The 24986-nt window shown below is 39.4% G+C and overlaps 2 protein-coding genes across 10 annotated transcripts in view; one reads left to right on the top strand and one right to left on the bottom strand.

Moving 5' to 3' along the window:
- Positions 1-24986, top strand: part of DCTN1 (dynactin subunit 1) — a 246862-nt gene that overhangs the window by 158984 nt on the left and 62892 nt on the right. The window lies entirely within an intron of this gene.
- LOC130295393 (disintegrin and metalloproteinase domain-containing protein 19-like) overlaps positions 1-24986 on the bottom strand; it is a 73342-nt gene that overhangs the window by 12349 nt on the left and 36007 nt on the right. For both annotated transcript variants that reach the window (XM_056546212.1, XM_056546121.1), the window contains 7 exons: positions 20757-20835; positions 18720-18796; positions 18441-18630; positions 17714-17779; positions 1485-1556; positions 656-822; positions 229-313 (listed from right to left, as the gene is read on the bottom strand). In XM_056546212.1, coding sequence (XP_056402187.1) covers positions 229-313; positions 656-822; positions 1485-1556; positions 17714-17779; positions 18441-18630; positions 18720-18796; positions 20757-20835 — 736 coding nt within the window. The remainder of the gene's footprint in view (positions 1-228; positions 314-655; positions 823-1484; positions 1557-17713; positions 17780-18440; positions 18631-18719; positions 18797-20756; positions 20836-24986) is intronic.

A 24986-nucleotide genomic window follows, 5' to 3' on the forward strand; every position in this document is an offset into this window, starting at 1 on the left:
TCGGCTCTAGACCCTCTCAGCCTCATGGCGAGACCCAGAGGGAAACAGGTCACATCGGGACAGCTGTCGAGCCGTTATTCAGAATCAGCCTCGGAACACCCCAGTACACATGCCCCCTTGATGCAGCACCCATCCTACATCAATGGCAGAGACTAGACCACTGATAAGAACAGATACTACACTTGATCTTAACCAAAAAGCCAACTAGAGAAGCAAATATGTTCTTACCATACTGACTCCTCCAGAATTATCGGCCGTACACATTCCCTCTAGGGGCGCCATTCCGATGGTCGTTCCTTTGAAGGTTACACCCCTTATGGAGACACAACATAAATAGTGAACATAAAATACATTTACATAGACAACAAAAAAATGTCAGCAATTTTTGTTTTTGTAACTGGTACTTATGAACCTATAATCTATAAGTTCAATAAAAGGGATGAAAGAAGAGAGAGCAACAGGGCATGTGGGGAGAGTATGTATGCTCCATTATGACAACCTCTGCAGATGCTATGGGGCCCCCAAAAAGAGGGAAGCTCTGGAAAGCCCCAGCAGAAGCCTCCCTCTCTGGCAGGTTGGGTACCTTGCTAGTTGTTATAGTAATAATGGGCTAGAGCAATATACTAGTATACAGGGCCAGGAACATGATACTGACGTGATCAGCTGGGCATTGTCATGCTTCTTCTTGGTCCTCAGTTTCTGCTTCCAGGTCAGGAACGTTCTCAGACTATGGTTGGCATCATCCTGGATGTCACACTGGTCGCCCGTTGTCCACACCTCCAGTCCGATAAGAGCAACTTTGATGTTCATCGACATGTAAAACTGTTACGGGCGACAAGAGTGGAACATAGTTATTTCAACTTTAAGGGATCAGAGAGAATCTCATGACACTTCGGACAGTCCCGGACAATAAGCTGGAAATTTTAGAGGAACCCGGCCTCAAAATTCCTGACAGTGGTGAAAATTAAAGGAGTATTCCGGCTTTATACATCTTATACCCTATCCAAAGGGGATTTATCACAAGGTGACGTCACGCCACGCCCCCTCCATTCATGTCTATGGGAGGGGGCGTGACGACCGTCACGCCCCCTCCCATAGACAAGAATGGAGGGGGCTTGGTGTGATGTCACGTCCCTGTCTCAGAGGCAGCGTCCGGCACAGAATGCTGTGGGCTGCACAGAGATCACGGAGGTCCCCAGTGGCGGGACCCTTGCGATCATACTTCTTATCCCCATCCTTTGGATAGGGGATAAGATGTATAAAGCCGGAATACCCATTTAAGCATTAAACAGTTTGCATTGAAATCAATAGGTTGGACATATCAAGTCCTCCAGAGTGAGAGATTGTCTTGGCTAAGACTTCTGGACAGTAGATGTGGGTCCTGAATATCCAGAATTCCATTAGAGTATTTAGAGAAGTTTAGCTTTGTATTCTATAAAATGTTTCCTTCCTAAAGGATCCGTGAGCTTCTCCACCAGACTCACCTTGTCTACAAAGTTGGCAATCTCCATAATACGATGCTTTGTTTTCCCCAGATCGTTGTTTTGTTTCCTGAACTGTCAACCAGAGAAATACAATTTAGGAATTTACAGCAATAAAAATCCTTGTATAGAACAATCCAGATATTACACGTTAGGTGTAAAAAAAAGAAAAGAATAAGTACATGTTTTAGATCTAAGAGACGGAAGTGAACCAACCATAATGTGATAAACCAAAGCCATATACGAGCGTGAGGCCTACAGAAAGACAGATTGTATGAAGAAGATAGTGTAGATAGAACAGGACTAGAGACAGGGTCGATGAAATTTTGGTAAAAAAGACATAACAGGCAAACCTTAAAGGGGTACTCCGCCCCTAGCATCTTATCTCCCATCCAAAGGATAGGGGATAAGATGTCAGATCACGGGGTTCCCCCTGCTGGGGACCCCCGGGATCTCCGCTGTGGCACCCCGCTATCATTACTGCACAGAGCAAACTCGCGTAATGACGGGCAATACAGGGGCCGGAGCACTGTTATGTCACGGCATTGTTACGCGCCCTCCCATAGACTTGCATTAAGGGGGCGGGCCGTGATGCCACAAGGGGGTGGAGCCATGACATCACGATGCTCCGGCCCCTATATCGCCGGTCATTACGAAAAGAGCGAGTATGCTCTGTGCCGTAATGAAAGTGGGGTGCCGCAGCGGAGATGTCGGGGTCCCCAGCAGCTGGACCCTGGCGATCTGACATCTTATCCTTTGGATAGGGGATAAGATGCTTGGGGCCGGAGTACCCCTTTAACCAAAGAAAGAGAATAAGGCACTGCAATGGGGTTTTAAACTATCCCAGAGTCGATCATGATGTGAAAAACACATGTAGACTAGAGACAAATAGGAGTTTCAAAGGGAGAAGAGAAATGAAAAACTAAAAGTTGGCTCATGTGAGAAAGGCAAAATGAGTTAAAAACAAAACAGGCACTGCAATGGGGTCCTAAACTATCCCAGAGTTGATCATGATGTGAAAAACACATGTAGACTAGAGACAAATAGGAGTTGCAAAGGGAGAAGAGAAATGAAAACTAAAAGTTGGCTCATGTTAGAAAGGCAAAAAAAAAAAAAAAAACAGGCACTGCAATGGGGTCCTAAACTATCCCAGAACCGATCATGACGTGAAAACACACAAGGAATAGAGCAGACACATTTAAATATAGGCAGGTTCTTTATAATCTCTGTAGAGGGTTGTTGTATATATGCCTAGGGTGCTCCATAACCTCTTTTCATTAATTATACGGTACTGCCTGTACAGTATTAGTGTAATAATTCATACATGTTTGCATTGTTACACCAGTCATTGCATTCCATTTATACCAGTACACGTGGTCAGTGCATGCTGGCCTTCATTGCATACCATGTACTAGGTTATAGTATGCATCTGTTCGTGTTTCCTGCAGTGCTTTCTTCTATTCGTAGTATTCATATTTCAGACATAGTTTACCGGGATGTCGTCAATGATGGCATGTACAGGGATGGTACATCTAGTGTACCTGTGTATTATAACAGTGAAGCAGTAATAATTAGGATGGAGGAGGGTGTTCAGCAGTATAGCCCCCAATCATGCATGTGAAATCGTTCCATAATGACGTCCGTTCTTACTGTGCAGGGGTTCACATAGTATTTCATACGGGCATAGCGTTATTTCACGCTCATGGTCATACCAGTTTTTCACACTCATGTTATAGCATTTATCTCCTATGCTCTTTACATTTACACTTTGCATACGTTCATAGCATTTCATATCATGTTTTCATTACTAGCATGGCTATTTTGTTTATGTTCATATATTGTGTTTGTTGGTTTATCAACGATTATTAAAAAAAAACTTACGTTCACAGCGTTTTATCATTCATAGCATTGATCTCACACATTCGTGTCACTACATTTGGTGTTTGTTCATAGCATTTTACATCATGTTTGTTTACTAGCCTGGTTATTTTGTTTAATGTGCTTATATTGGCCCTCATTTACTAATGCAAACCCGACATGTTTTGTCAGATTGTGCGCCAGATTCTGGTCCCCTCCCCGAGGAAAATCCCTATGCTTAACCCCTTAAGGACTCAGGGTTTTTCCGTTTTTGCACTTTCGTTTTTTCCTCCTTACCTTTTAAAAATCATAACCCTTTCAATTTTCAACCTAAAAATCCATATTGTGGCTTATTTTTTGCGTCACCAATTCTAATTTTCAGCGACATCAGTCATTTTACCCAAAAATTCACGACGAAACGGAAAAAAAAATCATTGTGCAACAAAATCGAAGAAAAAACGCCATTTTGTAACTTTTGGGGGCTTCCGTTTCTACGTAGTGCATATTTCGGTAAAAATGACACCTTATCTTTTTTCTGTAGGTCCATACGGATAAAATGATCCCCTACTTATATAGATTTGATTTTGTCGTATTTCTAGAAAAAATCATAACTACATGCAGGAAAATGTATATGTTTAAAATTGTCATCTTCTGACCCCTATAACTTTTTTATTTTTCCACGTACAGGGCGGTATGAGGGCTCATTTTTTGCGCCGTTATCTGAAGTTTTTATTGCTACAATTTTTGTTTCGATCGGACTTTTTGATAACTTTTTATTCATTTTTTAATGGTATAAAAAAGTGACAAAAATAAGCTTTTTTGGACTTTGGAATTTTTTTTGCGCGTACGCCATTGACCGTGCGGTTTAATTAATTATATATTTTTATAGTTCGGACATTTGCGCATGCGGCGATACCACATATGTTTATTTTTATTTACACTGTTTTATTTTTTTTATGGGAAAAGGGGGGTGATTCAAACTTTTATTAGGGAAGGGGTTAAATGACCTTTATTAACACTTTTTTTTTACTTTTTTTTTTGCAGTGTTATAGGTCCCATAGGGACCTATAACACTGCACACACTGATCTCTCATCCTGATCATTGTTATCCCATAGGGACCTATAACACTGCACACACTGATCTCTTATACTGATCATTATTATCCCATAAGGACCTATAACACTGCACACACTGATCTCTTACATTAATCATTGTTATTCCATAGGGACCTATAACACTGCACACACTGATCTCTTATACTGATCATTGTTATCCCATAGGGACCTATAACACTGCACACACTGATCTCTTATACTGATCATTGTTATCCCATAGGGACCTATAACACTGCACACACTGATCTCTTATACTGATCATTGTTATCCCATAGGGACCTATAACACTGCACACACTGATCTCTCATCCTGATCATTGTTATCCCATAGGGACCTATAACACTGCACACACTGATCTCTTATACTGATCATTATTATCCCATAAGGACCTATAACACTGCACACACTGATCTCTTACATTAATCATTGTTATTCCATAGGGACCTATAACACTGCACACACTGATCTCTTATACTGATCATTGTTATCCCATAGGGACCTATAACACTGCACACACTGATCTCTTACATTGATCATTGTTATCCCATAGGGACCTATAACACTGCACACACTGATCTCTTATACTGATCATTGTTATCCCATAGGGACCTATAACACTGCACACACTGATCTCTTACATTGATCATTGTTATCCCATAGGGACCTATAACACTGCACACACTGATCTCTTATACTGATCATTATTATCCCATAAGGACCTATAACACTGCACACACTGATCTCTTACATTAATCATTGTTATCCCATAGGGACCTATAACACTGCACACACTGATCTCTTATACTGATCATTGTTATCCCATAGGGACCTATAACACTGCACACACTGATCTCTTATACTGATCATTGTTATCCCATTGGGACCTATAACACTGCACACACTGATCTCTTATACTGATCATTGTTATCCCATAGGGACCTATAACACTGCACACACTGATCTCTTATACTGATCATTGTTATCCCATAGGGACCTATAACACTGCACACACTGATCTCTTATACTGATCATTGTTATCCCATTGGGACCTATAACACTGCACACACTGATCTCTTATACTGATCATTGTTATCCCATAGGGACCTATAACACTGCACACACTGATCTCTTATACTGATCATTGTTATCCCATAGGGACCTATAACACTGCACACACTGATCTCTTATAATGATCATTGTTATCCCATAGGGACCTATAACACTGCACACACTGATCTCTTATACTGATCATTGTTATCCCATTGGGACCTATAACACTGCACACACTGATCTCTTATACTGATCATTGTTATCCCATAGGGACCTATAACACTGCACACACTGATCTCTTACACTGATCATTGTTATCCCATAGGGACCTATAACACTGCACACACTGATCTCTTATACTGATCATTGTTATCCCATAGGGACCTATAACACTGCACACACTGATCTCTTATACTGATCATTGTTATCCCATAGGGACCTATAACACTGCACACACTGATCTCCTATGCTGATCACTGGCGTGTATTAACATGCCTGTGATCAGTGTTATCGGCGCTTGAGTGCTCCTGCCTGGATCTCAGGCACGGAGCAGTCATTCGTCGATCGGACACCGAGGAGGCAGGTAAGGGCCCTCCTGGTGTCCTGCAAGCTGTTCGGGACGCCGCGGTGAAATTTCACCGCGGCGGTCCCGAACAGCCCGACTGACTAGCCGGGATACTTTCACTTTCGCTTTAGAAGCGGCGGTCAGCTTTGACCGCCGCTTCTAAAGGGTTAATACCGCACATTGCCGCGATCGGCGATGTGTGGTATTAGCCGCGGGTCCCGGCCGTTGATGAGCGCCGGGACCGACGCGATGTGATGCGGGGTCGCAGCGCGACCCCGCTTCATATCGCGGGAGCCGGCGCAGGACGTAAAAGGGTTAAGGGTTAAAGGGGGGCTCCTCCCCTAGACATCTTATCCCCTATCCAATGGTGTCTGATTGCGGAGGGTCCGGCTGCTGGGCCCCCCCTGCGATCTCCGGCATGGCACCCCAGTCATCCAGTGCACAGAGCGAACTCCACTCCGTGCCATGGGACGGGCGTCCACAGCCGCCATGCGCCCTCCATTCATGTCTATAGACATTCATAGACCTGAATGAATTACTAGCCTGGTTATTTTGTTTAATGTGCTTATATTGGCCCCCATTTATTATTGCCAACCCGACATGTTTTGTCACGTTGTGCACCAGATTGTGTGCTCCAGAATTTGTGCCAGAATTAAAAAAAACCTGCCTAACTCTACATTATAATCAGAATGGGGACTAGTCTAGGGTGTCCAGGATGTGCTTAATAACGTAACTTTTATTAATCCGCTTAAAAAAATTAAAAAATTGTGTCCAAGTGATGTAATATCAATTTATAATTACTCGGTCAAAGTACATAGGATGTAGATACTCAGCTCATCTGGGACTCTGCAGGGCCCAGCCAGTCCCAAATGACCATTCACCCGGAATATCGTGAATGATTTACCAAATGGGGGAACTAATACAGTGCTCCCTCAAGTTACAATATTAATCGGTTCCGGGACGACCATTGTATGTTGAAACCATTGTATGTTGAGACCAGAACTCTATGGAAACCTGGTAATTGGTTCTAAAGGCACCAAAATGTCATCCAAAAATAGGAAAAAGTGAGGATGAAAGAAAAATAAGTAGATAACTAATATAGATAAAGCAAATCCTTCCATATAAAAGTAAGAAAGATCTGCTGGGAGCTGTAATCACTGTCTATGTCAGTGTTTCCCAACCAGGGTGCCTCCAGCTGTTGCAAAACTACAACTCCCAGCATGCCCGGACAGCCGTTGGCTGTCCGGGCATGCTGGGAGTTGTAGTTTTGCAACAGCTGGAGGCACCCTGGTTGGGAAACAATGGTTTATGTAGAGGACAGGAGCTTCTTCAGGGTCCTATACAGTACACAGTGTCCCAAATAGAGCCGCCCTCACTTGGTGTTCAAAGGAGCAACCAACCCTGGCACAGGTAAGTGGTAGTTCAGAACTTGTAGTTCCTCCCTGTACTGTAGGGGGCGGTACCAGACATCCAGTCAGTGCATGCACTTCAGTAATACAGGTGATTTACCAGTAAAATGCCCATTCTGATTGGTCAGTTCTTCCAGTTGTGACACGTTTCACATATCTGGACTGTCTGTACATTGTATGTTGAGTCTGGTTTCAAGTTACAATGGTCCAGAAAAGACCATTGTGTGTTGAAACTATTGTATGTTGAGGCCATTGTAAGTTGAGGGATCACTGTGTGTGTATATATATATATATATATATATATATATATATAACCGCCAACGCGTTTCTACTGGCTGATTTTTAGCCAGTGTCCTCAGGGGGTACGGAACAAAACAGCTACGACCGAGAAAGGCACTGGTTAAAGCCGTCCACCAGTATCCTTAAATATCTGCTAAAACAATAGCTACAAGTTGATGCCATCACATATTTAAAGTCACATAGCAATAACACTGTATCAATAGTAATGCTTGGCGTAGCAGTCATGTGACCAGAGTACCTAGAGAAAAGAATTCTCTCCCTATACAACCTGCAATGGAAAGCAAACAATGCAAGTACAATACATGTTGGCTGTGGGAGACAAAAAAAAACAAACAAAAAAACTATCCCCATTGGTCACTACTGCCAGCAAAGAAGTATGAAGCCAGGAATCTTTAATCCACCTGCAAAAAAAAAAAAAAAAACACTTTTCAGAACTTGGACCTGATACTATAGTACTATAGTCTGTCTGTTACGCACGATTCGCTGGTCTGCTGGTTCAGTGACCAATGGGGATAGTTTTTTGTTTTTTGTTTTTTTGTGTCTCCCACAGCCAACATGTATTGTACTTGCATGGTTTGCTTTCCATTGCAGGTTGTATAGGGAGAGAATTCTTTTCTCTAGGTACTCTGGTCACATGACTGCTACGCCAAGCATTACTATTGATACAGTGTTATTGCTATGTGACTTTAAATATATGATGGCATCAACTTGTAGCTATAGTTTTAACAGATATTTAAGGATACTGGTGGACGGCTTTAACCAGTGCCTTTCTCGGTCGTAGCTGTTTTGTTCCGTACCCCCTGAGGACACTGGCTAAAAATCAGCCAGTAGAAACGCGTCGGCGGATATATATATATATATATATATATATATATATATATATATATATATATACAGTGATCCCTCAGCTTACAATGGCCTCAACATACAATAGTTTCAACATACAACGGTCTTTTCTGGACCATTGTAACTTGAAACTAGACTCAACATACAATGAACAGACCGTCCAGATCTGTGAAACGTGTCACAACTGGAAGAACTGACCAATCAGAATGGGCATTTTACTGGTAAATCACCTCTATTACTGAAGTGCATGCACTGACTGGATGTCTGGTAGCGCCCCCTACAGTACAGTGAGGAACTACAAGTTCTGTACTACTACTTACCTGTGCCAGGGTTGGTTGCTCCTTTGAACACCAAGTAAGGGTGGCTCCATTTGGTACACTGTGTGTACTGTATAGGACCCTGAAGAAGCTCCTGTCCTCTACATAAACCATTGTTTCCCAACCAGGATGCCTCCAGCTGTTGCAAAACTACAACTCCCAGCATGCCCGGACAGCCAACGGCTGTCCGGGCATGCTGGGAGTTGTAGTTTTGCAACAGCTGGAGGCACCCTGGTTGGGAAACACTGACATAGACAGTGATTTACAGCTCCCAGCAGATCTTTCTTACTTTTATATATAAGGATTTGCTTTATCTCCATTACTTATCTACTTATTTTTCTTTAATCCTCACCTTTTCCTATTTTTGGATGACATTTTGGGGGTTACAGAACCAATTACCAGGTTTCCATAGAGTTCTGGTCTCAACATACAATGGTTTCAACATACAATGGTCGTCCCGGTACCGATTAATATTGTAACTTGAGGGAGCACTGTATTAGTTCACCCATTTGGTAAATCATTCACGATATTCCGGGTGAATGGTCATTTGGGACTGGCTGGGCCCTGCAGAGTCCCAGATGAGCTGAGTATCTACATCCTATGTACTTTGACCGAGTAATTATAAATTGATATTACATCACTTGGACACAATTTTTTCATTTTTTAAGCGGATTAATAAAAGTTAAGTTATTAAGCACATCCTGGACACACTAGACTAGTCCCCATTCTGATTATAATTAATGCCGGATGAAATAGAGTTTATCTTGGGTTTACGTGGTCCCCTAATTTTTTTTCCACGTTTCTTTGTTAACTCTACATTTTACTAAGAAAACCCCAAAAAGAGGCATGGCCATTGGGTAAAGGGGGCGTGGTTGTTGAAAAGGGTGCGTGTTCCCGACACTTTCACAAAAACCCAAGATAATGTGGTGGATTTCAGCTGAGGAAAACCCGACAGATCAGAACAGGTGTAAAAAAGAATAAAAAATAAAAATGTAGAGAAACCTTAGTAAACACCGTGGAAAAAAATTGTAGGGTATTAAAACGCACAAAGAAACCTACACAACACTCTTAGTAAATCAGGGTCAATGTGTATGTTGGTTTCTTCTCATTCTTATGTCTCGTAACGTTTGTGTCACTATGTCTCGCTCACGTTCACAGTTCTATCATTCGTACGTTCACAGCGTTATATCACGCTTTGGTTCTTAGCTTTACGCTAAAGTTCATAGCAATTATGTCTTGCATACGTTCATAGCAATTATGTCTTGCATACGTTCATAGCAATTATGTCTTGCATACGTTCATAGCAATTATGTCTTGCATACGTTCATAGCAATTATGTCTTGCATACGTTCATAGCAATTATCTCTTGCATACGTTCATAGCAATTATCTCTTGCATACGTTCATAGCAATTATCTCTTGCATACGTTCATAGCAATTATGTCTTGCATACGTTCATAGCAATTATCTCTTGCATACGTTCATAGCAATTATGTCTTGCATACGTTCATAGCAATTATGTCTTGCGTACGTTCATAGCAATTATGTCTTGCATACGTTCATAGCAATTATCTCTTGCATACGTTCATAGCAATTATGTCTTGAATACGTTCATAGCAATTATGTCTTGCATACGTTCATAGCAATTATGTCTTGCATACATTCATAGCAATTATGTCTTGCATACGTTCATAGCAGTATTGTGTCACATACATTCACAACATAGTAATTATGTCTTGAATACGTTCATAGCAATTATCTCTTGCATACGTTCATAGCAATTATGTCTTGCATACGTTCATAGCAATTATGTCTTGCATACGTTCATAGCAATTATCTCTTGCATACGTTCATAGCAATTATGTCTTGCATACGTTCATAGCAATTATGTCTTGCATACATTCATAGCAGTATTGTGTCACATACATTCACAGCATAGCAATTATGTCTTGCATACGTTCATAGCAATTATCTCTTGCATACGTTCATAGCAATTATGTCTTGCATACGTTCATAGCAATTATGTCTTGCATACGTTCATAGCAATTATCTCTTGCATACGTTCATAGCAATTAGGTCTTGCATACGTTCATAGCAGTATTGTGTCACATACATTCACAGCATAGCAATTATGTCTTGCATACGTTCATAGCAATTATGTCTTGCATACGTTCATAGCAATTATGTCTTGCATACGTTCATAGCAATTATCTCTTGCATACGTTCATAGCAATTATGTCTTGCATACGTTCATAGCAATTATCTCTTGCATACGTTCATAGCAATGATGTCTTGCGTACGTTCATAGCAATTATGTCTTGCATACGTTCATAGCAATTATGTCTTGCATACGTTCATAGCAATTATCTCTTGCATACGTTCATAGCAATTATGTCTTGCATACGTTCATAGCAATTATGTCTTGCATACGTTCATAGCAATTATGTCTTGAATACGTTCATAGCAATTATGTCTTGCATACGTTCATAGCAATTATGTCTTGCATACGTTCATAGCAGTATTGTGTCACATACATTCACAACATAGTAATTATGTCTTGAATACGTTCATAGCAATTATCTCTTGCATACGTTCATAGCAATTATGTCTTGCATACGTTCATAGCAATTATGTCTTGCATACGTTCATAGCAATTATCTCTTGCATACGTTCATAGCAATTATGTCTTGCATACATTCATAGCAGTATTGTGTCACATACATTCACAGCATAGCAATTATGTCTTGCATACGTTCATAGCAATTATCTCTTGCATACGTTCATAGCAATTATGTCTTGCATACGTTCATAGCAATTATGTCTTGCATACGTTCATAGCAGTATTGTGTCACATACATTCACAGCATAGCAATTATGTCTTGCATACGTTCATAGCAATTATCTCTTGCATACGTTCATAGCAATTATGTCTTGCATACGTTCATAGCAATTATCTCTTGCATACGTTCATAGCAATTGTGTCTTGCATACGTTCATAGCAATTATGTCTTGCATACGTTCATAGCAATTATGTCTTGCATACGTTCATAGCAATTATGTCTTGCATATGTTCATAGCAATTAGGTCTTGCATACGTTCATAGCAGTATTGTGTCACATACATTCACAGCATAGCAATTATGTCTTGCATACGTTCATAGCAATTATGTCTTGCATACGTTCATAGCAATTATGTCTTGCATACGTTCATAGCAATTATGTCTTGCATACGTTCATAGCAATTATGTCTTGCATACGTTCATGGCAATTATGCCTTGCATACGTTCATGGCAATTATGCCTTGCATACGTTCATAGCAATTATGTCTTGCATACGTTCATAGCAATTATGTCTTGCATACGTTCATAGCAATTATGTCTTGCATACGTTCATAGCAATTATGTCTTGCATACGTTCATAGCAATTATGTCTTGCATACGTTCATAGCAATTATGTCTTGCATACGTTTATAGCAATTATGTCTTGCATACGTTCATAGCAGTATTGCGTCACATACATTCACAGCATTTTCCTCAAATGTGTTCATAGTATTCATGTCACGTGCAGAGTAGTTATATCACACGGACGTTCGCAGCTTCATGTCTACCAACTTAGCAATGACGTCTCCATGTTCATAAGGTTAGGTCACGCATACATTCATAGCATTTATGTTTCGCGTCTGTTCATAGCTTTCGGGGTCTTGTATGTGTTCTCAGCTGGCATATCTCGCATACGTTTATAGTTTTTACAATGGATATGCTCTTAGTGCTTACATCACGCATACATTCTTAGCATTCACACCATACTTGGTGTCTTGGCACGTTTATTTCATAGTTGTTCATAGCATACATGTTAAGTTCACAACACGTATATATATACAGGTGGGCGACAGCAGCTGTTGTTTTGCACTAGTTCAGTGCTTCGTCGGGCCTGGAGGCCCAACGAAGCACTGAACTAGTGCGAAACAACGGCTGCTGTCACCCACCTGTACCTCCCACCCGGACTAGTCCACCCCCGATACTATTTGTATTTTGTATGTTATTGCAAGAAGAATTGGTGAATCGCCGATGTTTTTCTTTTACCTATGTTCTACGTTTATTTCTGATATACGTTAGCGGGTGTTCGGTGCATGGTTAGAGCACTGATTTGTGCATAGGGTTATGGCATTGACTGCTACGGTTAGTACGGTTAGAGCATTTATTTGTACACGGCATAGTGTTTAGCACTCACAGCATTCTGTGCATACGTTTTAGCAACTTTCTGTACATACACTCATAGCTTTAGTATGAGCAGGTGTTGGTAGCAGTGAGTTGTGCATAGGCAGTTAGTTTTTCAGTCTGCTGTTCTCTTATAGCATTTTATTCTGTGCGTAGTGTTATGGTCATGTGTTTCATGGATAATATCTGTAATGTAGGGTTTATGCATATGGAAATACTGGGCACATGTTTATGGTTTATTCTGTACATATGTTGCACTTACTATTTACACATCATCAGCTTGTACATAAGCTACAGTACATGCAGGCATAGCTCAATACTGTGCATTTGTTGTTAGTCATCTTTATGTAACTAATATGGGGCATGGAACATCTTAGCTATGAGAAACGATTAAAGGAGTTACAATTGTTTAGTCTTGAGAAGAGACGTTTAAGGGGGGATATGATAAATATATATAAGTATATTAATGGCCCATACAAAAAATATGGAGAAAAACTGTTCCAGGTTAAACCCCCCCCAAAGGACGAGGGGGCACTCCCTCAGTCTGGAGAAGAAAAAGTTTAGTCTCAAGGGGCGACACGCCTTCTTTACCATGAGAACTGTGAACTTATGGAACAGTCTACCTCAGGAACTGGTCACAGCAGGAAAAATTAACAGCTTTAAAACAGGATTAGATACATTCCTGGAACAAAATAACATTAATGCATATAAAGAGATATAAAATCCCATCCCTTCCCCAATATCGCGCCACACCCCTACCCTTCAATTCCCTGGTTGAACTTGATGGACATATGTCTTTTTTCGACCGTACTAACTATGTAACTACTATGTGCATGCTTCACGTTCTTAGCATTATATTGGGTTAAATTGCATTGTGCTTATGCAACATGGCGTGAACATTCTTAGGCTATTAGTAGTTTTCGTGTCATCAATTCGCCACGCCAAGGATGTTTGAATGCATACGCATATTGGGGTGTTATTTGTCATGCTTGCCATGTCTGCAGGGACATATCGAGCGGTTATTTTATGGACACTACTAAAGTACGTTGCCATTATGACATATAGGCGGTGGTATACCCATAATGCCTGCCACGTCTGCAGGAGGGAGGCACCGCACAGTTATTGTTACTGACACGTCTTCAGTGCAATAACATCACGGTTTACCGATGTTTGTATTTGGGTTGCACTACACTGGTTATGGTTACTGACACGTTTTCGGAGCAGTAACCTTTTGACACATAGGCAATGTATACCCGGCATACCTGCCACGTCTGCAGGTGGATGCACCGTGCAGTTATTGTTACTGTCTCAGCTTCAGGGCAATAACTTCATGGCTCTCAAGCTGTCATATACCAGTCTGTCGGCTATATCTGCAGGCTTATACGTGGCACATTTATGATGGATATGCTTTCAGTCGCCACCAGATCAGCATGACCTTACACGCATAGTCATTGGTTAGTAGGTCTATTAGGTGCTTGTTGCTTTAGTCATGGTGGGTTATGTAAACCAGTCCTGTCTCCAGGTCAAATTTCTTTGTTTTATTCACGAGCTACACTTGTCATGCCTGCCACGTCTGCAGGGGGAACATTCGGTGCATTTGCTCATATACTTTTTTTCTATACATACTTTTTTTGGTTTTGTTTTTTAGTCGGCACACAAGTTACTGCATTTAGTTTTGGTGTTCCAGTATTTGATTGGGTGAGTCAGTACGTTGTTTTAGTATTGTATTGTGCATACAGGGATATAGCTTGGTATTCCATTGAGACTGGTCACTAGAGATGAGCGGAGTTACAGTACTTCAATTCTGCATGAACCTCGTGGCTCGGCAGTTGCTGACTTTAGCCTGCATAAATTAATTCAGCTTTCAGGTGCTCCGGTGGGCTGGGAAAAGTGTATACAGTCCTAGGAGAGTCTCCTAGGACTGTATCCACCTTTTTCAGCCTACCAGAGCACCTGAAAGCTGAACTAATTTATACAGGATAAAGTCAGCAACTGCCGAGCCACGAGGTTCATGCAGAATTGAAGTACTGTAACTCCGCTCATCACTACTGGTCACGTCCACAAGTCAATCAAGATTACAACCTGTCACGGCTTCGGGTTGGCAATGACATTATTAGTTACACATATTTGTTGGGTTTAATAGTCATGGTTGTTGGATATGTTGCTTTGTTTCGATAAGGCCTGTCACGCTTACAGGTCAATTCCAATTTCAATCTGACTCAGTTTCAGGCTGGCGACAAGGTTTTCTTTTTTCTTTTTTAGCTATGGATACTGATTGGATCTCAGTGTAATGTCTTAGGCATGAGTACGATGATTGGTGACGATTCTGATTTTCGAGTATGCTCTTCGGGTTAGACGGTTGTCTGGGAAGTCACTCGCTCTTGTTAGACAAAGCACGTATTAAGGTCGGCAATGACATCATTTATTTTCTTGAATTTGTTTGCTTTACTGTTAGAAATGCAATTAATTATCTTGAGGTCGACACTTCATTCACAGGAATCAGAGGAGTTCATTACTGAAGTGGCTAGGTCTGTTGAATTAGAATAGGGGTGTCTTTGATTACATCCTGGTGCCTATTTGCACAATTGAGTTTTGGCCTCTCAAACTTTGGCTTTGGTCAGATGAGGTCATTGTAGATAGTTGTCGTCGTGAGTTAGGTTCTGTCCGGGTAGTCAGATCTTTAGTAGATGAGCTAAAGGAATGGTGGGGTGTACTTACTGAATGGCCTTTCATTAGAATGTACAGACTTTCCAGTATGTCCTTCTTTTGCTTTAGATGAACCCCATAGCCGTACAAGCATGTTAATCAAGGATTGCTGGGAACGCCTGCATAGCCACATGTCATGGAAAGCAATGCAGTACTTGGTTAGTAGGGATCGACCGATATCGTTTTTTTAGGGCCGATACGATACTTGGTGGAGGTTAGGGCCGATAGCCGATAAGTTATCGGCTATTTATCCCCCCGCAACACCGATGCAGATCATTGATTTAAAGCGGGAGCTTTAAATCAATGCACTGCAGTGGCTTTTGTGGTACAATAGGCCGCCGCCGCCGCAACCCGCTACTCTCCCCCTGCCTGTCCGGGGGTCCTGAGTCCTATCACCGCCACCCCCGCACCGCTCCCCCCACGGCCGCACCGCTCCGCGCCCCCTACCGCCGCGCTGCGTCGCACCCCCCAACGCCCCGGCCCCATTGCCTCCCCCATGCCTGGTTTTATAATTACCTGGGCCCGGGGTCCACTCTACATCAGGCTCCGGTGGCGTCCTCCTGAGCTGTCACTGTGCTGTCACGGTGACGTCACGTCGCGCACGTCACGTCACTCGTCATTGCGCACAGCGTAACGCAGGACACAGCAGGAGCCAGAAGTAGCGTGGGCCCCGGGAACAGGTAATAATATAACCGGGGATGGGGGAGGGAATGGGGCCGGGGCGGTGCGGTTGGGGGTGCGACGCGGTGCGGCGGGTCGGGGGGCGGTCGCGGTGCGGCTGGTCGGGGGGGGGGGCTAAATCGGCTTATCGGCAAGGTAATTGCCGATACCGATAATGCCCAAAATCGTGATTATCGGCCGATAATATCGGCCAAACCGATAATCGGTCGATCTCTATTGGTTAGTCTATTATTATTACCTCAGGATTTCAGAAACATGGGGTTACAGCATCTTTGCAAGGAGCTATGCTTGAGGTTGTAGGTTAATCCTAGACGCATTTGGGTTAGGTCACTTGGGGTCTACCCTTTTGGTTTCATTTTCAGGCTGCTTTTTTGAAGTAATTTTTGAATTCTGCATGGTTTGCTGTGCTTGCTTGCCATGACTTAAAAGGGCAGGTTGATGTTAGCTCATGTTTGGTAGTTCTTACGGTTAGTATCAAATATTTAGGAGCTCACTTAGCAAGGAGCTTGTAGTGTTGTTAATATGGGGTTATGTTTTACATTTCTGAGTTTTGGCCCTCTTTAGGTGTACTCTCACGCAGCAGTCATGGCACACCTCAGGCTGCTTAGTTAGGTAGTTGGTGATCAGGATTTGTTGATTGGGTGTTAATTTTAGTTGTTTAAAGTTAGGATACTGGTTAGGATACGACGACCGCATCATGTAGCCCAGACCACAAATGTACTTAAAGCAAAAAAGAGGGACAGAGATGGGATCACTAACCATCCTAAAGCAAATAGTGAGACAGGGTGAAGACAAAGAAAGTGAGAGGATGTGTACCAGGAAAACTGAAGGACTAGAGCTATAAGAAGGGGAAAGGAGCTTGTGGGGCATTATAACCAAAGCTAAGGAAAAAGGAACAGCGATGGGATCTCTGACTACCCCAGAATGACTCAAAATGTGAAAACACATGGAAGACAGCGAGGAGATATACAGAGAAGGAGAGAGACTAGAATTAGCTGGTAAGAAGGGACTGGACTCCAAGAAGGTGAGGAGATTTTAGCACCAGAGATAGGGAAAGCCTGTTGTATGTAAATTAGACAATACTGTAAATGAAATAGTGATTGACATATAAGACCCCAACATTAGTTTTAGATTGACAACATGTATTTTGTTAGATGTGATAAAACTCACCATGGAGTGATCAGCGACAATATAGAGTTCCATGTACTTCTGAGCCCCCCAGACGTTCCTCTTCATCTGCAATGAGTAAGGATGGATTGTACATAAGATCAGATATCAGCTGTGAGGTGCTGTCCAGCTAAATCCCTGACACCTACTATAAAACATAACTTATTAGTATCATTATAATTATGTTTATTATATTATTTTTCTTATTATTTGTATTATTATTTATTTTTTATTCTTATTTTTATTCTTTTATAACATTTTTCATTATTATTACCGAAATTATTTAAATTATCATTGTGTATCATTATTTATTTTAATTATTATTATTTTTTATTATTATTATTTATATTATTATTATTTATATTATTATTATTCTATCACACCCTGTCTGCATACATGCCATTCTATCATCTTTACAGGAGACACTTCATAACTCAACCAGCAGGTGGCGATATAACACTATGATGCCAAATTGCTAAATCAGTTCTATACTGTGACCACTAGATGCCACTGTAAACCTATGCCCACCCACGTCTCCAAACGGTTGTCCTCCAGCTGTTGCAAAACTACAACTCCCAGCATGCCCGGACAGCCGACGGCACAGTTTGGGGACCACTGTTCTATGCATCCAGGTGGTTAATTCATATTACAATACTATGGTGGATACTATTGAGACATGGTTTGTCGACTGGCCTTGTTCGTCACTCTGATGGGTCAATGCCCGCCTTACCCTGTGGTGCCCGGGCTGGGAGATGAAGTCATCCAAGTGAGAGGTGGCAGGATGCGGGTGCCCTTCATGCCCACAGCTCCCTCCTTTAATGGGCAGGTGCTTGGTCTGGTACAACATGTGGGCTCCGGAGTTCTGCCCGGCCACAGGGTGGAGGTAGAAGCTGTTGTTGGCGTCCAGGGCAATGAGGCCGCTGGATATAAGGATGAAAATAAGAATCCAGGGTTATTATGGAGACCGTATAACATCTAAATGTCTTCACATCTTGACTTATTGTCTTACCTGATCCCTGAGCAGGTACTGAGGACCACCGAAGACCCCTCGTGACCCTTCACCTGACCATGGTAGTAACAGTGCGCCTGTATGTAAGAGGAGGATAGGAGTGGTTGTAGTGATAAAACATGGAAATAGATATATAATTGATGGATATACCACTTATCCACTTCAAGTGTATATATATATATATATATATATATATATATATATATATATATATCAACCACATCCCTCAGGTGGATAAGTGGTAAATATGTGGTGTCGGGTGAGGGTAATGTGCAAATGAACCTTTTCGTGACGCCAGGGCATGGTTAGCCTATACACCAACCGAGGTTGAGCCAGCGTCTCCTGGGCCAGGCACGGGGCAAAAAGTACTCCGACGCAAGGTTATGGAAAAACTGACTTTACTGAGGCAGGATAGATGATAAAATCCGTTACACCTCAGATTAGTATAAAGAGAGGTGCAGGGTGAACCTTGGAAGCTTATCGGCTTGCTGGGACTTATAGTAGATTGTGCTGTGTATGACTGAAACCCACGCTTGACTTTGTTGACTTGTATGACTGACTTGAATCCCCGGGACTTAAAGGGGTCCTCCGGTGCTGCAGCATTGTGAACATTTTGTTCAGAGCGCTCGGTGCCAGAGACTGTGATCGTGAAGTCAAGGCCACGCCCCCTCATGACGTCCAGCCATGCCCCTCCATTCATGTCTATGGGAGGGGGCGTGTCTATCAACACGCCCCCTCCCATAGACATGAATGGAGGAGGCGTGGCGTTACATCACGAGGGGGCGTGGCTGTGACATCACGCCCACTGCTGCAGGAACTCGGCGTTTGCTTAGAATGCCAGGTGCTGCAGGAGATCACGGGGGGTCCAAGCAGCAGGACCCCCGCGGTCGGACACCTTATCCCCTTTCCCTTGGATAGGGGTTAAGATGTCGTACAGCGGAGTACCCCTTTAAGTGCTTACTGCTAGGCTGTGACGTTGGCCCCGGGTGTGGGGATAAACTGTAGAAGATGTGCGGGTGCAGGATTTGAGGCCTCCTCAGAACACCTCACAGACTCACTCCAGACTCCTCCAAACTGCACCTCAGCATAAACTGAACTCCTACCACATTATAGAAGGGGCCGATCCGGAGGACTCCCATTGGGCAGATGAGTCACATGGTTCACCTCATACACACTCCCCTAACAACAAAGTTTTTAAGGTTTAACAGGGATTAAAGCAACAGGTAAACCAAAAATACCAATACGTAAACCACAGCATAATATGGAGGTATATATATATATATATACATATCCCCACATATCCTCAGGTCCCCAGGTGGATATATATATATATACATATCCCCACATATCCTCAGGTCCCCAGGTGGATATATATATATATCCCCACATATCCTCAGGTCCCCAGGTGGATATATATATATATATATATATATCCCCACATATCCTCAGGTCCCCAGGTGGATATATATATATATATATATATATCCCCACATATCCTCAGGTCCCCAGGTGGATATATATATATATATCCCCACATATCCTCAGGTCCCCAGGTGGATATATATATATATATCCCCACATATCCTCAGGTCCCCAGGTGGATATATATATATATACCCCCACATATCCTCAGGTCCCCAGGTGGATATATATATATATATCCCCACATATCCTCAGGTCCCCAGGTGGATATATATATATATATATATATATATATATATATATATATATATATATATATATATATATATACACACATATCCCCACATATCCTCAGGTCCCCAGGAGGATATATATATATATATATATATATCCCATCAAATCCTCAGGTCCCCAGGTAGATATGTGGTAGATAAGCCATACATGGGATACCTCTTTAAGGATTATATACCCAGCACTAATCTGTCCTGTATACAGGAAGAAAGGACTCGGAGAAGCACGGCCTGTGATTTCCTCTTACATCATGGTGTCAGTGATAATGTGATCTATGATCCTGACAGGTAACACAATGGAGATGTGCAGCGTCTCAGAACCTACCGTGTGGTTGAGGGTCACAGTCACCTCCTCTCCGTCCTCTGTGTAGTGCGTCTCCGTGATCCCCGGAGGAAGAAGGAGGCTGGGGGGGGACAAAGATGACTGTTAATATACTAAATATTATATACATATCATACACATATACATACAAATACATACATATATATCATATACATACATATCCTACATATATATATATATATACATATCACACACACAGTATTATATATTGTATCACACACACAGTATAATATATTGTATCATACACACACAGTATAATATATTGTATCATACACACAGTATAATATATTGTATCACACACACAGTATAATATATTGTATCATACACACACAGTATAATATATTGTATCATACACACACAGTATAATATATTGTATCACACACACAGTATAATATATTGTATCATACACACAGTATAATATATTGTATCACACACACAGTATAATATATTGTATCATACACACACAGTATAATACATTGTATCACACACACAGTATAATATATTGTATCATACACACACAGTATAATATATTGTATCATACACACAGTATAATATATTGTATCACACACACAGTATAATATATTATATCACACACACAGTATAATACATTGTATCACACACACACAGTATAATATATTGTATTATATCACACACAGTATAATATATTGTATCACACACACACAGTATAATACATTGTATCACACACACACAGTATAATATATTGTATTATATCACACACAGTATAATATATTGTATCACACACACAGTATAATATATTGTATCATACACACAGTATAATATATTGTATCACACACACACAGTATAATATATTGTATCACACACACACAGTATAATATATTGTATCACACACACACAGTATAATATATTGTATCATACACACAGTATAATATATTGTATCACACACACAGTATAATATATTGTATCACACACACAGTATAATATATTGTATCACACACACAGTATAATATATTGTATCATACACACACAGTATAATATATTGTATCACACACACAGTATAATATATTGTATCACACACACACAGTATAATATATTGTATCACACACACACAGTATAATATATTGTATCATACACACACAGTATAATATATTGTATCATACACACAGTATAATACATTGTATCACACACACAGTATAATATATTGTATCACACACACAGTATAATATATTGTATCACACACACAGTATAATATATTGTATCATACACACACAGTATAATATATTGTATCACACACACACAGTATAATATATTGTATCATACACACAGTATAATATATTGTATCATACACACACAGTATAATATATTGTATCACACACACAGTATAATATATTGTATCACACACACAGTATAATATATTGTATCACACACAGTATAATATATTGTATTATATCACACACAGTATAATATATTGTATCACACACACAGTATAATATATTGTATCACACACACAGTATAATATATTGTATCACACACACACAGTATAATATATTGTATCACACACACAGTATAATATATTGTATCACACACACATAGTATAATATATTGTATCATACACACACAGTATAATATATTGTATCACACACACAGTATAATATATTGTATCATACACACAGTATAATATATTGTATCATACACACAGTATAATATATTGTATCATACACACACAGTATAATATATTGTATCATACACACACAGTATAATATAATATATTGTATCATACACACACAGTATAATATATTGTATCATACACACAGTATAATATATTGTATCATACACACACAGTATAATATATTGTATCACACACAGTATAATATATTGTATCACACACAGTATAATATATTGTATCATACACACAGTATAATATATTGTATCATACACACAGTATAATATATTGTATCATACACACAGTATAATATATTGTATCATACACACACAGTATAATACATTGTATCACACACACAGTATAATATATTGTATCATACACACACAGTATAATATATTGTATCACACACACAGTATAATATATTGTATCACACACACAGTATAATATATTGTATCACACACACAGTGTATAATATATTGTATCACACACACAGTATAATATATTGTATCATACACACACAGTATAATATATTGTATCACACACACAGTATAATATATTGTATCATACACACACAGTATAATATATTGTATCATACACACAGTATAATATATTGTATCACACACACAGTATAATATATTGTATCACACACACAGTATAATATATTGTATCACACACACAGTGTATAATATATTGTATCACACACACAGTATAATATATTGTATCATACACACACAGTATAATATATTGTATCACACACACAGTATAATATATTGTATCATACACACACAGTATAATATATTGTATCATACACACAGTATAATATATTGTATCACACACACAGTATAATATATTGTATCACACACACAGTATAATATATTGTATCACACACACAGTATAATATATTGTATCATACACACACAGTATAATATATTGTATCATACACACACAGTATAATATATTGTATCACACACACAGTATAATATATTGTATCACACACACACAGTATAATATATTGTATCATACACACACAGTATAATATATTGTATCACACACACAGTATAATATATTGTATCACACACAGTATAATATATTGTATTATATCACACACAGTATAATATATTGTATCACACACACACAGTATAATATATTGTATCACACACACAGTATAATATATTGTATCACACACACAGTATAATATATTGTATCACACACACAGTATAATATATTGTATCACACACACAGTATAATATATTGTATCACACACACAGTATAATATATTGTATCATACACACACAGTATAATATATTGTATCATACACACACAGTATAATATATTGTATCATACACACACAGTATAATATATTGTATCACACACACAGTATAATATATTATATCATACACACACAGTATAATATATTGTATCACACACACAGTATAATATATTGTATCACACACACACAGTATAATATATTGTATCACACACACACAGTATAATATATTGTATCACACACACAGTATAATATATTGTATCATACACACACAGTATAATATATTGTATCACACACACAGTATAATATATTGTATCACACACACAGTATAATATATTGTATCACACACACAGTATAATATATTGTATCACACACACAGTATAATATATTGTATCACACACACACAGTATAATATATTGTATCACACACACACAGTATAATATATTGTATCACACACACACAGTATAATATATTGTATCATACACAGTATAATATATTGTATCATACACACACAGTATAATATATTGTATCATACACACAGTATAATATATTGTATCATACACACACAGTATAATATATTGTATCATACACACAGTATAATATATTGTATCACACACACAGTATAATATATTGTATCATACACACAGTATAATATATTGTATCATACACACACAGTATAATATATTGTATCATACACACAGTATAATATATTGTATCACACACACAGTATAATATATTGTATCATACACACACAGTATAATATATTGTATCATACACACACAGTATAATATATTGTATCATACACACACAGTATAATATATTGTATCACACACACAGTATAATATATTATATCATACACACACAGTATAATATATTGTATCACACACACAGTATAATATATTGTATCATACACACACAGTATAATATATTGTATCACACACACAGTATAATATATTGTATCACACACACAGTATAATATATTGTATCACACACACACAGTATAATATATTGTATCATACACAGTATAATATATTGTATCATACACACACAGTATAATATATTGTATCATACACACAGTATAATATATTGTATCACACACACAGTATAATATATTGTATCACACACACAGTATAATATATTGTATCACACACACAGTATAATATATTGTATCATACACACACAGTATAATATATTGTATCATACACACACAGTATAATATATTGTATCATACACACACAGTATAATATATTGTATCACACACACACAGTATAATATATTGTATCACACACACACAGTATAATAT

The sequence above is a fragment of the Hyla sarda genome, chromosome 1, assembly GCF_029499605.1.
Source record: "Hyla sarda isolate aHylSar1 chromosome 1, aHylSar1.hap1, whole genome shotgun sequence".
Lineage (NCBI taxonomy): Eukaryota > Metazoa > Chordata > Amphibia > Anura > Hylidae > Hyla > Hyla sarda.